Source organism: Syngnathus acus, chromosome 3 (genome assembly GCF_901709675.1).
Source record: "Syngnathus acus chromosome 3, fSynAcu1.2, whole genome shotgun sequence".
Lineage (NCBI taxonomy): Eukaryota > Metazoa > Chordata > Actinopteri > Syngnathiformes > Syngnathidae > Syngnathus > Syngnathus acus.
In genome coordinates, this window is record NC_051089.1 from 8,585,391 (window position 1) to 8,600,869 (window position 15,479).

General features: G+C 41.3%; 1 protein-coding gene across 5 annotated transcripts; it reads left to right on the forward strand.

Annotated features, from left to right (window-relative positions):
• The first annotated feature begins 414 nt into the window (after positions 1-414).
• On the forward strand, positions 415-15,266 carry ppfibp2a (PPFIA binding protein 2a). 5 transcript variants are annotated; one of them, XM_037247770.1, is made up of 22 exons: positions 415-963; positions 2,260-2,346; positions 3,048-3,161; positions 4,612-4,743; positions 6,920-7,192; positions 7,729-7,821; positions 8,583-8,694; positions 8,855-8,916; positions 9,499-9,577; positions 9,691-9,815; positions 9,916-9,980; positions 10,065-10,125; positions 11,417-11,528; positions 11,972-12,071; positions 12,297-12,425; positions 12,579-12,729; positions 13,002-13,113; positions 13,192-13,280; positions 13,357-13,479; positions 14,000-14,125; positions 14,208-14,396; positions 14,570-15,266. In XM_037247770.1, exons 1-22 carry the CDS (start codon positions 916-918, stop codon positions 14,792-14,794), a joined length of 2,607 nt encoding a protein of 868 aa, XP_037103665.1. In that variant the 5' UTR covers positions 415-915; the 3' UTR covers positions 14,795-15,266. The 5 variants fall into 5 exon arrangements, with proteins under 5 accessions (XP_037103665.1, XP_037103666.1, XP_037103670.1 ...); XM_037247771.1 differs by lacking the exon at positions 6,920-7,192 and having other exon boundaries at positions 419-963; XM_037247775.1 differs by lacking the exons at positions 415-963; positions 2,260-2,346; positions 3,048-3,161 and adding an exon at positions 3,561-3,650.
• The last annotated feature ends 213 nt before the right edge of the window (positions 15,267-15,479 follow it).

Genomic DNA, 15,479 nt, shown 5'->3' on the forward strand with positions numbered 1-15,479 from the left:
GTGAGTTCACACACACACGCATGCACTTCAATCATCAAGTACAGAAGCAAATCTATCAAATAAAACCATGAACACCGCAGACAAATGTAGGTCTGTCTCATATTTTGTTTCCCATCTTCAACATCTGGACCGGCGTGTCCTGAGGGAGTTAGGTGAATGATGGCCCTAATGAGAACCAGAGTTCCTGTTCAAATACAAGCGAGCCCATTTTCTCCCTTCATCTTTATACCTGCATTTTCTTTCCTTAATTTCCTGCAGCAATTGCTGTGTCTCCAAAAGTGGCCTCACTTGCCAGTTATAGCCATATTTTCTGCTTTGAACTTCTATGAACTCTACACTCGCAAAACTTTCTCCTTCCTCCTCCTCCTCTTTCTTTCTAAACTTTTGCTCGACACCACATCTGAGGAGCATGTGCTGCAGAGAACTCCCCCCCTCGAGCCCCTTTAGTTTAAGACCAGGAGGTACTTCGGCCGGCGTGACAGTGAAGAGCGTCAGGAAGGACTGGAGAAGATGAGAGCAGTAAAAGCGGCGTTATTGTACATAAAGAGGCAATTTGAGTTGTTTTGAGAAAGCGAGAGAAGAAAAATAACTCGGAGGAGGAGGTAGAAAAGAGGTAGGAAAAGAAAAGAAAAGAAAAGAAAAGGGAGTCGAGCCAATTGGCATCATTTGAGTTATTCAGGCTTAGCTCAAAAATCTCTGTCCAGACTCAAAAACCGCCAAGGGCCTCTCGGTGCTGTCAGCACCGTGGATGGTCTGCAAGAGGGAGCATACAAGTCCACCAATGTGAGGATTTATCGCTGGGACTCACTTATGACACTGGACTTTGTTTTTCTTGCTGGTTCTATGCAGCCCGCAAACGAAATTCTTAATAGTAGCCAATATTGAGAGCCAAAGCTACGACAATGGGCCTGTAGAATGGAGTATGACATTGACTTCTACAAACACTTTGCTTGGCTTAGAAAGGTGAGCTATCCTCCTCGTGCACGTCCTCGTTCTGTGCTACTCTTGCCTGCAAACTCACTTACGTGACTCCTTTGTTGTTGTGCTGTCTCTCTCTCTCACACACACACCCCCACACACACACAAAGATGAATCTATGTGCATGTGAGTTTCAATCGTTTCCTGACACTTTCAAGTTACCAAGTCAACACGAAACCATCATGATGTCATTAGGGAATCAGTCATCCGGCAACATCCATTGTTATAATTATAGTGAGCCGGTAGGGTGCATAGAAGACAACATTTTACATAAGCACTCATTTATATTAGCAACGGAAATATTTTGCTTTACTAAATAAAAGTGGGACTTTCTGGAAGAAGAAAAATAATAATAAATAAAACAATAAAAACATAAATAAATAAATATTAAATAAATAAATAAAATCCTGCATGACATCACTCAAGTTTTCTCCGAGATGAGGTTTGAATTCAAACAAACTGCAGTTTTCTTAACCTTTTAGCAGCAGTTTTCTCACGCAAAGTATTTTGAATTTGCATGAATACGTTTTTTTTAAAGACCATTTGTTGTAATTGTATGTCTTGTAGATTTTAGGGTGATATACAGTGAGCGCACCAACTGTACTGTGTAGGTGTCTCTTTAGTTTTCCTGGTAAAAAGCATTAGGATTTGAGTTACTAAACGTGGTTTTAGGAGCGTATCAGACTTGAAGGTAAGGAAGGATAAAATAAAACGAGCAACCAAGATAAACATTGTGTTTGCATTTGGGAATGAAAAAGCCTTTGGCTACACAACACTGCACAAAATATCTACTAAAATGATGCATGTTAAGATAAAATACACACATTTTGTTGTAATGCCTCTCGGATAAGAGTTTGCTAAAGACCTTATTTTGGTTTCAAACAAAACTGTTGCAAACCACTTGGGATTCCTGGCAAAGGCTCAAGGCTAAACAACATAATGTTTCCACAAGTGTGGTTTTGTGAACATTTCTGAGTAAATGTAGCTCATTGGGCTGCAATCATCCATTCCTTGCCATTGATCGCTCAAAAATATCTCTAAATACACAGGAAGCCCTGAGGCTTCATCCAAGTCCCCGCTAATCAGATGGAATAAAATATATTGAACAATTTGAATAGGATTAGAGGCAGTAAACCTCTTACAGGCGGAGGCAGTGAGCAGCTCTCCATGTACAATTTTCTGCAAGTTGCTGCAGCCTCATTTGAAGAAAACCAGATTTGACCTGTTGGGTAACTGTTCTGTTTCATCAATGCAATAACATTTGACCTGTATGTTCCGAAGGTAAACGTCCAGTCATCAAACAACAGTGAGTCTTATCAGGAGCGTTTATCACGTCTGGAAGGAGACAAAGAATCTCTCATATTGCAGGTGAGTTGACTCCATTTATGCTCGCTACTCTTTCTAGTTTCACTTTTAGATTGCATCTTATTTAAACAAATGACCTGCTGTCGTAGTAAGATTGAGTTGACTCAAAGCAGGTTAAAGGGTAGAGGTAGGCCACTGTATCAGGCTGTAAATGTTGCATAACTGCTGCGTTTCCTTTCCAGGACCGGGAACAAAGCGCTATAGTGTGGGTTTAGCACTATTACAACACAACAGTAGAGTGATGTGCAAAGATTACAAGTTTTAGGAACAGTTGAATAAGTGCATACCTCAGACAGGTTAAGGCTAGCAAGCAAGCAGTGCACTGTTGATGTGTGGGAACAGTTTCCCTGTTTGTTTATTTAGTTCTCAGATACAACAGTCCTCTGGGAAATCAGCTCCAATTGAACGTTACAGAATGTGTTTTAGCTTGCATGATTCAAAACAACACAATTTAACAGTCACACAAGGTCGCCGTCAAGGATTCCAAACTCTGCTGCAGCCTCGTTTCAGTTTTACAATCAACTTGCTAAAAACAATTCCAACAATGTTCAGGTCACTGAACTCTTGTAAGCTTGCTCTGTCATTACATGAAATATAGAGGTTGACATTCCAGCGCAAATGAACATTGTATGTACACACAGTAGATGACACGCATGTCCTGTTGCAGTGTCAACAGTGTGTTTTGTTTGCTCATGCACACACAGGTGGGTGTGCTGACAGACCAGGTGGAAGCTCAGGAGGTAAAAATCTGTGATCTGCAGACTTCGGTGGTAGAGCATCGGCTCAAACTCAACGCCACAGAAGAGATGCTGCAGCAGGTACGCTTGATCTCTCCTTCCACTCATTTGGTTTGACTTTTACCGCAACAGAAACTATTCTATAGACATTCTTTGACTAATGAATGATCTTCAAGATGACCCCAATGAGTTATTCATAATAAATCCCTACTGCAGATCCAGTCTCTGTTAATATATTTTTCTCCCTGGGAAGACATTCCTGCTGAAAATTCCACTCTATGGAGCTACAGATTACCTTGGAAACCAAAATATTTAGGATGCCCAGACTCATTCCGAGACGGTGTCAGTCACGGAGTCTCTGCCCGGTTTATGCTGGGCTCAACTGGTCTGTCTGGGCAGGTGATTAGAGTTGTAATAGCCACACCCCTAACCTTTAACCACAACTTAGTCTGTGCATGCTCTCTCACTCTAATACAGAGAAGAGTGAAATAGAAAGGAACGCCAAGCCTGACTAATGGCTTAAGAAGGGAGGAAAAGCTGAAAAAGGTGGCGAGATGGGCGGGAGACCGGGTAGGGGTTGTACTTCTTGAAGAGAAAGAGTCTTCCACTTGCAGTTATTTGCTCTTCATCTGTACAACTTATTTAACTCCATTAAAGAAAGCATGGAAAAGGATATATGACATGTAAAGCGTCATGAGCCTGGGAACTATTCGCGACTATGCGTGAAGCACACTTTGCTCCGCTCCAGGCAGGCGTTACAGTATAAGGTAACTGTGTGTCAAATTTGATTGTACCTCTCCTTCTCATTGCCAACCTGTGATCTTACCGAATAATACAATTCCCTGGAATGAGTCTCATTGTTGATGATAAAATGCACTGTGCAGAGCTGTGCAGTGTATCAAAGGGCAGCCAGGACCGGTTTGCCTGGGACGTGGTCATTATGAGGCTTTGGACCTGAGCCGTAAATCTCTTCTTGGTGACAAAGCTCTAATATTTTCCACATGCCCTTGAAAAGGAAAGGCGGATAGTTTCCAAAGTCAATGTTTCAAATATATTCTTGTCCATGTGGGCTTCAGATGCATATTTTTTGGCTTTGAATGATTTAACACCTGCTTGGAAAGAATAAAATTAGCACTCCATCTGCTTGCATGGTCTCAAGGTTGAGACACTCACAGCTTGGGCTTTGATTGGCAGCCGTTCAATCTGACAGCCTAATTACCAGTTTAAGTCATTTTTCTGTTATTTTCCAGCATGTTTTGCATGTGTGTGCCCCCTCCCCCTGCTTTCTCGCCACCAATCCCGCTGTGTACTTTGAGTGAGCTGCGAAATAGGCATTATAAATAGTGGTCATGCGTTGTTTATATATAGCCTCCTGAAAGCAGTGGGTTTGTCCACGGAGACTGTTATTACAGAACTCGTAGCTTGCTGTGCCTCATACCTAATGTCGCCTTTGTTAAGTGAGTGTCACATAGCACGGTGTCCATTCTGCGCTTGTATTTGCAGCATGTTTTTTTTTTCTGCTCTGTGACAGGAGCTCCTGCATAGGACAACCTTGGAGAAGCAGAAGCTCAGTCTTAAGGGGGAGGTGTCCTACCTGAAGCTGAAGCTGACAGACATGGAGGAGAAACAGAGCCCAGGAGGAGAGAGGCAACATAAAGCAGAGGTAAGGCTTTTAAAATCATCCATTCATGAAAAGAACATATCTATTGAAAATGATAGCTTTGTTCGTGAGGATGAGAGAGATTGTAATTTTTCTTAGTTTTGGATCTTACGGAGGTCATTGGGTTTTGGGAACTTCCTAATTGTAGACAGTTTTGCAAGCGTATGCGAGACAGCTTCACTGACAAAGAACTTTAGACCCTATTTTCATTGAGTCGTATTTTCAAGGAAGAGCGAGTTTAGCTTAAATCTCCTGGGACATTTCTGTTTAGAGAACCTTTGGAAATTTTAGCACAAGTCTGCCAAGAATGACAAGGCAACATACGGGAACCTGTACCGTACTGTGGACTTGAAGTCAGCTGCTGATTTTATGGAAGTCCATAAACACTCTCTGGACAGATGGGAAGGAACATTCATAAAAAGTCTGGCATGAGTTGATGCTTAGTAGCAGGAATACAAAGATCCTAAACGTTCAATTTTTGTTCTCATTTTCATTGCACATTTGCTTAAGACTGTTGTGTTGGATTACCAGTGGATGAACTTTTTGCTATGAAACTGAGAAGAAGTACAATTAGAGGCAGACAGAATGCTGTAACGTTGCTGTCAAAACATGGCCAGTCAAAGGGCCTTTGTGTCCTCAGGTGAAAGGAGTTCAGCCATAGTAGAGCTGGCATGATGGAAGGAGGAACACGTGTGAGGCTTCACAGCCCAGATTTTGTTTCTGTGTGTTGGCAAAGATTCACAATGTCATTATGAAGAAAGGAAGCTCTTGAGGAGGGAGAGCCCAATTTGTTCAAATGCATGTGAACAAAAGTGTTTGACATTAAAGCAGAAAAAAATGCGTAGTTGATGATGATAGCTGAGGGCCGCACTTCTTGTCAATGCACTTTCATTGTATGAATGTTTCCTTGCAACATATGTTTGGAATCAAGAGGAGGGATGGAAAAAAACCTTTCTTTAAACACTTACATGTGCTTTTTACTACACAAACACACCTTGAAGTCCCTCCACCCCACTCTACTTTTGAACAAGTAAGCTCTGAGTTAAATTTAGCCATGGAGGGGCTTCAGATCATCTGTCATATTCTCTACACTGGACCCCATGCGAGACTTCCTCTGTCGACAGTCCCAGCATAACTTGGGTGCTGTTTACAACCCGCTCAGGCGAATCACTGGCACTATTTCTTTGAAAACATGGAGAAACAATTCACCCCCGTGGCATTAGTAGTGCATACTATTTGTGACGAAGCTTTGAAAGCTCATACGCTGGTCGATTAATTCATTTCCACTGTTTTGAAATTGTAAAAATATATCAAGCCAAATCGGGGCGATCTTGTCGTATAATAATTTACCATAGCTTAGCTCGGTGAGAAACAAAAATAGGTACAAGCATGCTTTCCTTTGGCTTTTGGGGGCCACCTTAGAAGAATGAGTGCCATTGAGGAAAAAATTTGATGACACCAGAATGGAATGTTTTGTCACATGGGCAAGTGGTACAGTTGATGTGTCACTGTCCAAGCTCTTCAGCACAAAATTCGATAAGTCAGGTGTGTTTATGTGAAGCACCTCACCTCCCGAGCAGTACTGTACCCTGGACTGGTTGCCAGTAAATTGAAAGGTAAACACAGACAAACATTGAAAAAAATGACAGTGTATTCACACCTTTTGACAATTTAAACAAAACAACTAAAATTGATGTTTTTCCAAAGTGGGAGGAGGCACGAGATCCTGGAGAGAACACTCAAACTTCATCCAAGAAGGCCTGAGCCAAGACTCAAATCCAAACAGTTTGACTGCAACGCAGACATGCTAACCGCAACATACTGTGCTGTGCAATTATCAAATAAATATACATAATGAAAGGAAATCAAAATAACGTACGCTAATTCAGAACAAAATGGAGATTGGTGAATGGATTAAAGCCAGTCTGTGTAGTTTGGCTAAATGACAAAGCAAGGCTGAAGAAAGAAGTAGTTTTAAGGAAAAATGCAACAGTGTAGTTACCAAGAGCATTTTTTTTCTACATATAACTGAACTCTACCAGCAGACCTGGTGTCACGTGTGACAATGTGTCATTCAAACAGCGATATGACCATAAATACCGATAAATGTATCTCTTTCACTTTCCTCCCCTCTAAAACGCTCTTTCAATTTTTCTCTCTCCCACACTGCATCCGGCAGAGCGTTGTGAATTTCATTAGTGAGCTGCAGGAGCAGATGTGTAGATTTCAGAAGGAGATCAATAGCAAGATCCAGGAGAAAAAAGCCTCTGAGAACCCAGCTGACAACAGCTCACCAGCGCCATGCTCCGCCCACTCCTTGTCCCCCGAGGACGCCAACCCCTCATGTTACACGGCAGCAGAGGTGAAGCCCAAACTAGAGGAGGAGGCTGCAGACGGGATTGATGAGAGTAGCTCAGAAGCAGAGCAGCTGCGACACAACGACGGCGAGAGCGTACGCACAGTCTGATGCATGACTAGTGACGTTGAGCACGGCATGCTTTGTCTCACATTGATGTGTTTATCCCTGAGTTCAGACTGAATGACACAAACGCACGCACGCACGCACGCACACACACCCCTAACAGCAGTAGGGGTCATAAGTCAAGAAACTCTATGGGCCTGATTCACTAATAAATGGGTTCCCGGCATGCTTTGTAGCATTCTTGTAAAGAGTTGCAGTGGTTTAGGCTCAATGTTGCTTTTTATTTGCTTTTTTTTTTATGAGTGTTGCTGTGATGTCTTTTAAGATGAAAGATCAAAGGACCAGGGTTTTTATAGGTTGGGATTTGGTTTTCATTATACGTAGCTTTTATTTTGTTTTGATTTGAAATGTTGTAAGTTCTAATTAGTTTTTAGAGCAGGTTTGATTGTGTTTATTTGTTTTAGTATTAGATTAAGTTTTTTTTAATATGATTTAATAGTGGTGACTGGGTGCGAGTTGTGGTCGATAGCAGCTTTTGAATGAATTTGCTTTACAATTTGTTGCAGTGTTTGGTGCGGGAGCTCAAGATTCTAAAAGACAAAGTGCAACATTTGGAAGATGAGAAGTTGGAGTATGAGAAAAGACTCAAAGCAAGCAAGGTAAAATATATAAAATAAAATAATATTCATCGACTTTATAGATTGAACACAAGCGATTTTCAACTGGTTTGTCGGTGCAATTGTGCTATGTAATTTTACTTTATTTATATACATGCAAATCGTGTTATGTTTAAAATTATGATGCACACAAGTTTCATTTTAGAACAATAATACATTTTCTTCACATCAATACGAAGTGTGTTGCGACTGAGTGACAATAAATAAAAAAATAAAAAAACATGGGTCCCAGTGTGACAACATTTGGGAACCGCTGGTCTAGACCATAAGTACTGTATCAGTGTCCAATTATTGCTAAATGGCCACTCAACTTTCCCCAATGCTATTGAACCAATCAGTTGGGCCAGGCAGTTAAGTGAGTCACTCATTTTATGTGCACACATTTAATTATGATTTCTCAAAAAACATTTTAAATATGGTGTAACATGACAAAAGAGATTTAATGACTTCCCGCAATACGTAACAGCTCCCTTTTACTTTAGTGCTGCATTTTCTTTCACTCAGATTTTCTTTCTCAAACCATTATCACGATTCATACCATGTGTTAAATGGCTTAAACTTAAAAATTAAATGCTCTAAATGCTTTTGACAACAGTCTTATTGAGCTCAGGCTTTTTGGTGTGTTTCATTAGTGTGTTACTGGAAGACTTGTGCGTGTGAAACATACACAAGTAGGCACATACTAGGTTGCAGAACATCTTGTCTTCTGGTAAACTTAAGAACCTAAACTGTCGGTCTGTTAGGTGGAAATCAGCAGCCTTCAGCAGCTTCTCCTGGGTAAGAATGCTGAGATTGAGAGCTTACACACTCAGCTTTTAGCCAGACCTCCCCGAGCCACTGAGAGCACTGAGAGAGGTGAGCAGAACATCCACCCTTTGCTGTTATACCGCCACCGAGCGATAAGAGCTAAATGTATTTAAATCGCCTAAAAATTTAAATAAAATCTGTATAGCTGAACCATCACCTTAAACGATTTTACGTTTGATGATGTAAAATGTATTTCTCTTCATCATAGACCAAGAGCTGCAAAGACTTAGAAGAGACATAAAATCCTTGGAAGCTGCCAATGATGAAAAGGTAATTCTGCCTTCTATATCCCTCTGTTAATCATTCAATTAAACAAAATATGATAATCTCATACAGTCTAGATCATCACCAGGAAGGCATCGCGAGACACATTCTAAAAGTTAAACACAGACACCACCCTCCATCCAATTATAGAACACCATTGCTCTTGTGTTCTTCTTCGTGGGGAATCGTAGACTAAAGACTTGCAGGCGTGGGTCTACATGTGGCAGGGGCTGGTGAACACGCGTACACGCCCCAAGGCCAACTCAGTCAAAGCCACACTTAAGTAGACCTCGATCTGCCAAGCCTAATTTGGGAGAGAGCTGCAGTAAGAGAGCCACGACGAAGCCAAGCTAGGGCACCACTTCAAAAAAGGCACACACGCTGCAGCTGCTCACCACAACCGAGTCGGTCCGATGTTTGTCCCCGCCCCAAATGCTCTTTTCATGTCGACCATATGTTGAAAAGGCCATTGGTGTGGCCTCGTGGTCAGGGGCAGCAGGAAGCAGCATCTGTGTGTTTCTTATGCTTAGATAAAAATCTTAATGGATTAAGTTGACCTTGAACACCCTTTCATTTCTATTTCTGTAGGACCGGCACATTGAGGAGCTCACTCTGCTCTTAAACCAGTGCAAGCAATTCAGAGATCTGACACACAACACAAGGCAAGGTAATCAAGCATCCTCCTCCTCGTTGACTATGATTTTTCTAATCAAAGACAACCATGATTGGAGATACGGAAAGCTCAATACAAAGCAAATAAATTCTACTTTGTTGTTGTAGCTCCACCTGCTGGCCATTCACTGTCCAACGGGAGGACAAATTCCAGTAGCAGTGAGGAAGAAGAGCAAGGTCTGAAGAAGAATGCTGATTCTAGCAGTGCAAAGTCTGAGGATCTCAAGTCTGATGTGGGTAAAAAATAAACTGCCTCATTTTTTTTCTTGTAGGAGGAAATACTTGGAATGTGAATGTTTATGATTTTTCTTTTTTTTTTTTTACATGATTTAGGTTTCCACAAATAGTGCCTCCTCTCATCAAACATCAATTTTGTCTCAGAAGGACAGTGATTGCAGGTATTTCAAGACGTATCACGTCAATGATAGTAAATCTATGGCATCGTTACTTTTCTGCTCATAATGTTGCTGATGTCTATTCAGGCCAGAGACACAAACATCAGCAAGTAGCATGGCGGACTTATCACCCGGTCAGACACAAAAGGTATTTGCTTTTTTACTTCTCAAGCTTTGGACAATATGCCCGCCCCATGTGCCAGGCCAGAAAATTGACAGATTTTTTTCAGTTTTTTTCTATAAATTTCTTTCCACAGAAAATCGTGTTTTGCGTATTTTCCGATTTTTCTTCCACATATCCCCCTTCCTCTATTGGGAACAAAAAACGAATATTCATCAGTGTTTTCTTAAGAATTTTGGGGTGTTTGTGAAAACCCCCAAAAATGTTTTCCGGGCCCCCTGAGATGTCTTTCCCCCTCCCTCTACGTTCCCCCAAAGAAAAAATCCTAGCTCCGCCAGTGCTCAAGGACCGGCTTAATCAGTCGGGTTCCATGGTTTACACCCTGGACTGGCGGCAAGGGAATAACGGCAATTTTGAGAAACAGTTTGAGTGAGAATAGAGTCCAAAACAGTAGCAATAATTCCACCCTTCCACCCTAATTTGTCCGAGGCAGATGGGTAAATCAGGAACAGCTTAAACTATGCCCTTTTCTGTTCCAGCATGAATCTATTTCTGGTCCTAAATGTCCAATGCCGGATACACAAATATACTCAACTGGGCTGAGTATCTTTAAACTCAAGGAGTTGGTTTGTTCCTTTTCAATGGCTAAATGCCTGAGTGACCCACCCAGAGTCCCCAACCATCTGCTGTTCCAATCATTTCACGATGATGTCCTCAAACAAAATATTCACGAGTGGGAGTCAGACTCTTAGTGACCCTTGACCGCCCAAAATGTTGTTCTGGGTGGACAAAAATTCCCACAAACACACTGCAACATCTGGTTGAAAGTATTCCCAAAAGAGTGGAGGCTGTGCAGCAGGGGTTTGGCGCTCATGTTTTTTTATTTGTGTCATTATCACTTCCCGTAACAGTAGTGCACATACTTTCATAGAACCATATCCACTCCAAACAGCGCTATTTGCAGCAGATAGGGACCGAGCCCTGCCGTATTCAGCAAATAAATGCGAGTGATTGTTATAAAAGTGTTTGGAATAGTTTAACTGGACACACTGTATACCACAAACTATGATCCCAAATCAGTTTGATATAATTTCAGTCCTGACAAAAAAGGTCAAGTACTTCATCTTATTTTCTTGACGCTAATTACTAGTTTCCCATTTAGCTAGGGGTTAGAAGGCATATGATAAATTACAAAAAATATGACTGATGAATTTCACATCTGTTGCTTGTGACCGCATAGCATGTGCACATCTAATGCAATTAGATATGTCGTGTCAGTTAACCATTTGTTTGTATCTGGGGTGGGGACTTGAAACAGAGGGACACCAGGAGTCCGATGCTGCCTGTCCGTTCGTCCCCTACAGAGAGCAGCACTGAGCTCCAAAGTGAACGCTCTCCAGATGACAGTGAAGACGGAGACTCCAGCCAAAGTAAATATATTAACAATATTATATTACCAGACAGAACTTATATTCGGAGCAAGCCGCTCCCCTGTAACCAGAGGGAGTACTACTTTTGATCTTCAGTAATTGCAGGGACTTCAGACTGGGAAGAATCAGGGGATGGATGCTTTTTTTTTTCTCCCTAAGCTAACACACCCTTTCCTCTTTTCTGATGACCGCACATAGCCCAGCTCCACCCACCACTGACCATTATAACTCACCCCAATTGATATTCCTGCTTACAGAAATAAAACACACTTTAGGCTGCCCCCCCCCCCTCCAGGTTCAAGACATGAGCTTTTTAAATATAGCACAGTTAATGTAGTACAAACCTGTAGCCATTATTAGTCCTCAAATTGCAATAGAGTATACTATTACAAAATTGCATTGATCATGATTCATGCTGATATATTTTATAAAAAATTTTTCAGCAAAGAACAGCCCCGGGACAAACAGCCCACCAGGCCAGAGGAATGTGGGCTCGCCGGAATACATGAAGACAAACCGGAGCCTCAGGAGACTTTGGGGAAAGTGGGTGTGGCAAATGCATTATACGTACATATGGGAAAATAATTATTCATCAAGTGATAATGATTTGAGCAGCTCAAATCAGACAGGGACACTTTTTCAATGTGTGTCAATTAAATAGGCCAAAGTGAGATTGTAATTTCATTAATTTGTTGGATCATCCAACCAAGTACGTAAAAGCAGCTCCTATCATTCCAATTTAGCATTTTATCACTCTTCACTACCTAGACTTCGAAGAACAAATTCTGGAGGCAGCAATGCAGAGGATCCAGATACTGGTCCTTTTAGAAGAGGCGGGTTCCGAGCAACAGCGGGACCGAGACTGACCCGTACCCCGGAATCTCCTGCCTCTGTACGGTAAGTGTCCGCAACATAAGACCCACAAGTGAATACTTTTTGTTGTTTGAAATAAGCCCAAACATTGTTATATTTTCTTAAATGAAGTACTCTACAGTACTTGTTATTTCAAATACTAATTAATGTGCCGATTTGCTCCATTTTCTCTGCCAGCGACATGAATCTCCCGTTCAGCCAGTGGAGCAAGGAGCAGGTGTGTGGCTGGTTGGAGGACTATGGGCTGGGCCACTACGTCAACCTCACAAGGCAGTGGGTTGAATGTGGCCAGACGCTACTTTCTGCCACGCCTCAGGATCTTGAAAAGGTTAGAACAGGAAAAAAAACCCAGATGACTAAAATAATTGCCTTAAGATGACAAAACTAAAATAAACTTGAGGTAGTTTCAACTAAAATCATGTTCTTGGTTGGGCTGATGTTACCCTTCACCAAAACAAACACCACACACACACACGTGGTGGTTGACAGTACATTGTGGAGACTGCAATTATTCATATAATATATACGTATATAATAATCTACATTAATAAGAATACAAACACTAAAAGCATGAGAATGAAATGTTCTTTGTAACCTCAGGAGATGGGAATGAAGCACCCTTTGCACAGGAAGAAACTGCAGTTGGCATTGAAGGCATTCACCAATAAAACAACAGAGAAGTCATCGGAGTTAGATCATATCTGGGTCACCCGTAAGAGTCTTATCTAAACTCAAAACGCAACAAGTGATGTTTAGTATGTTGCCTATATGATACATCGGGCTCTCATAGGATGGCTGGATGATATCGGCTTGCCTCAGTATAAAGACCAGTTCCATGAAGCTCGTGTGGACGGCCGCATGATACAATACCTCACAGTGGTAAGTTGAGGTGAACGTCCAATTCCCAATTTGTACATTTAACGTGAAGCTCACGATACCTTTTCATATTGCCTAGAATGACCTCTTGAGCCTAAAAGTGACCAGTCAACTTCATCATCTCAGCATCAAATGTGCCATCCACGTCCTCCATGCTAACAAGTTTAACCCTCACTGCCTCAGACGCAGGCCTGGGGAAGACGTAAGCACGTTCAAATTGAGGATTGTGTCATTATTATGTTGTGTCGTCAAATTTGTATGTATAAATCTCAATTTAAAGAACCATGCAAGGTATTACGTGATTTCTCCACGTTTCATAACTTGTGTTGCATCTTTCTCAGTGGACATGACAGCATGTGACCACAAGATGGCGAAAAATACATTTCTATTATTGCTACTTCTGACTGCGGCTATCCATTTACATACTATATCAGTAAGAGCTTTGTGGTAGCCAGCATGACCTCAACTCTGTCATACTTCTGGGATGAAATGTGACATCAATTATAAAGTAGGCCCGCTAACCTCTGGCAATTCTCGAGGGTGATACCACAAACATGTTTCAACATCTGATTGAAAGATTTTCAAAAAGAATGGAGGCTGTAGGGGAGATATTCTTTTCACGTTTAGGTATAATCTTGCCACTTGCTTTTTAAGTTTGCTTTTCTTGCATACGATGAAAAATAAGTGCATAACCTCAAGTATCTCTTGTTATTGTCCTTCAGAAACAACCTTCCCCTTCTGAGGTAGTGCAGTGGTCAAACCACCGGGTGATGGAGTGGCTTCGAGCAGTTGACCTTGCAGAGTATGCACCTAATCTACGGGGCAGTGGTGTCCACGGTGGACTAATTGTGAGTAATTCTTATTTTATGTCAGGCATACAGGATCAAATTTAGTGAAATAAACCACACTTGACAATATCCATTATTACAGATCCTGGAGCCTCGCTTCAGCGCAGAGACTTTGGCCTTGCTCCTAAATATTCCCCCGCAGAAAACATTGCTCCGTCGCCATTTAGCCACAGCCTTCTCCACCCTGGTGGGGACTCAGGCCACGCAGGAGAAGAGAGAGTACGGCAATGCTACAGGCCATGTGCCCCTCACGACTACATCGAAAGTGAAGGTAAGGGTCAATGTAAAAATAAACTATTACGTAATCAAACCTATTCGGTTTTCATTATTTGTGTCTTATCATGTAATATTTTTTCATAATTGTCTTGACAGTGTGACCATACTATTTTGCAAATCAGGAATTCCATTCTATAAGAAATCGCCCCTAAAATGTGTTTATTACAGCCCAAGAAACTTGGCTTCACCCAGTTTAGTCACCTTAGGAAGAGGAAACCCGACGAATCTGCAGACTACATCTGCCCCGTAGAGGGCGGATTGCTGACTGTGAACGGGATTTCAAGGACGCCCTCCGCAGCACTCAAGGGTATCAGCCCCAACTTGGACAGACAAGCCAAGAAGCTCGATCACGACGAGGGCAAGTTGTGGCGGACTAACACAAACAATTGCTAAGAGAATCACAGTGGTCAGCTTCACAAGAAATCCCCAAAAATGCATTGCTGGACAATCATCATGTATTTATTAATCACAAAATCTATGAATATATTATCTATGAAATGAATGTGTTAAGTGAAAACTGCATTCCTTTTATGGTTGTTCCAAATATTCCATATGCTTTAAGACCTTTTTGAAAGTCTGGATGTATATCTTCAGATATGATGCTTTATTCATATTCTACAAATGAGTTTACAGAGCACTTTTGCATCGGACATTTGTGAACATGGCTTTTTCAAAATGACAAATGCAAACACCGGCTTGTTACTACCCAAACCGTTTTGCCTTAATTCCCATATAACTAACGCTTTAAAGGCCTTACCAAAATCTTTTGAGAAGAAACAAGGATTTACCTCAGAACTGATATTTCTCCTTGTGTACTTTCATCCATGTACTGTTGTAAATAATAAATTATTGCTCTGTTGTTTTATTGTTTCTAATTAGTATTACTGTTGATTACAATACTAACAGTAGAAAGTCAATACTGCACAAGACTGCATCATTGGAGCAAAAGAGATTTTTATTTATTTATTTATTTAATTTTTGTTCAAGAGCCTTTTTTAAAATTTATTTAATTTTAAAATTACACCTGTCCAGGAAGAGAAACTAGTCCTTCAAATGTGCTGTTGCCCCAGGTGCAACA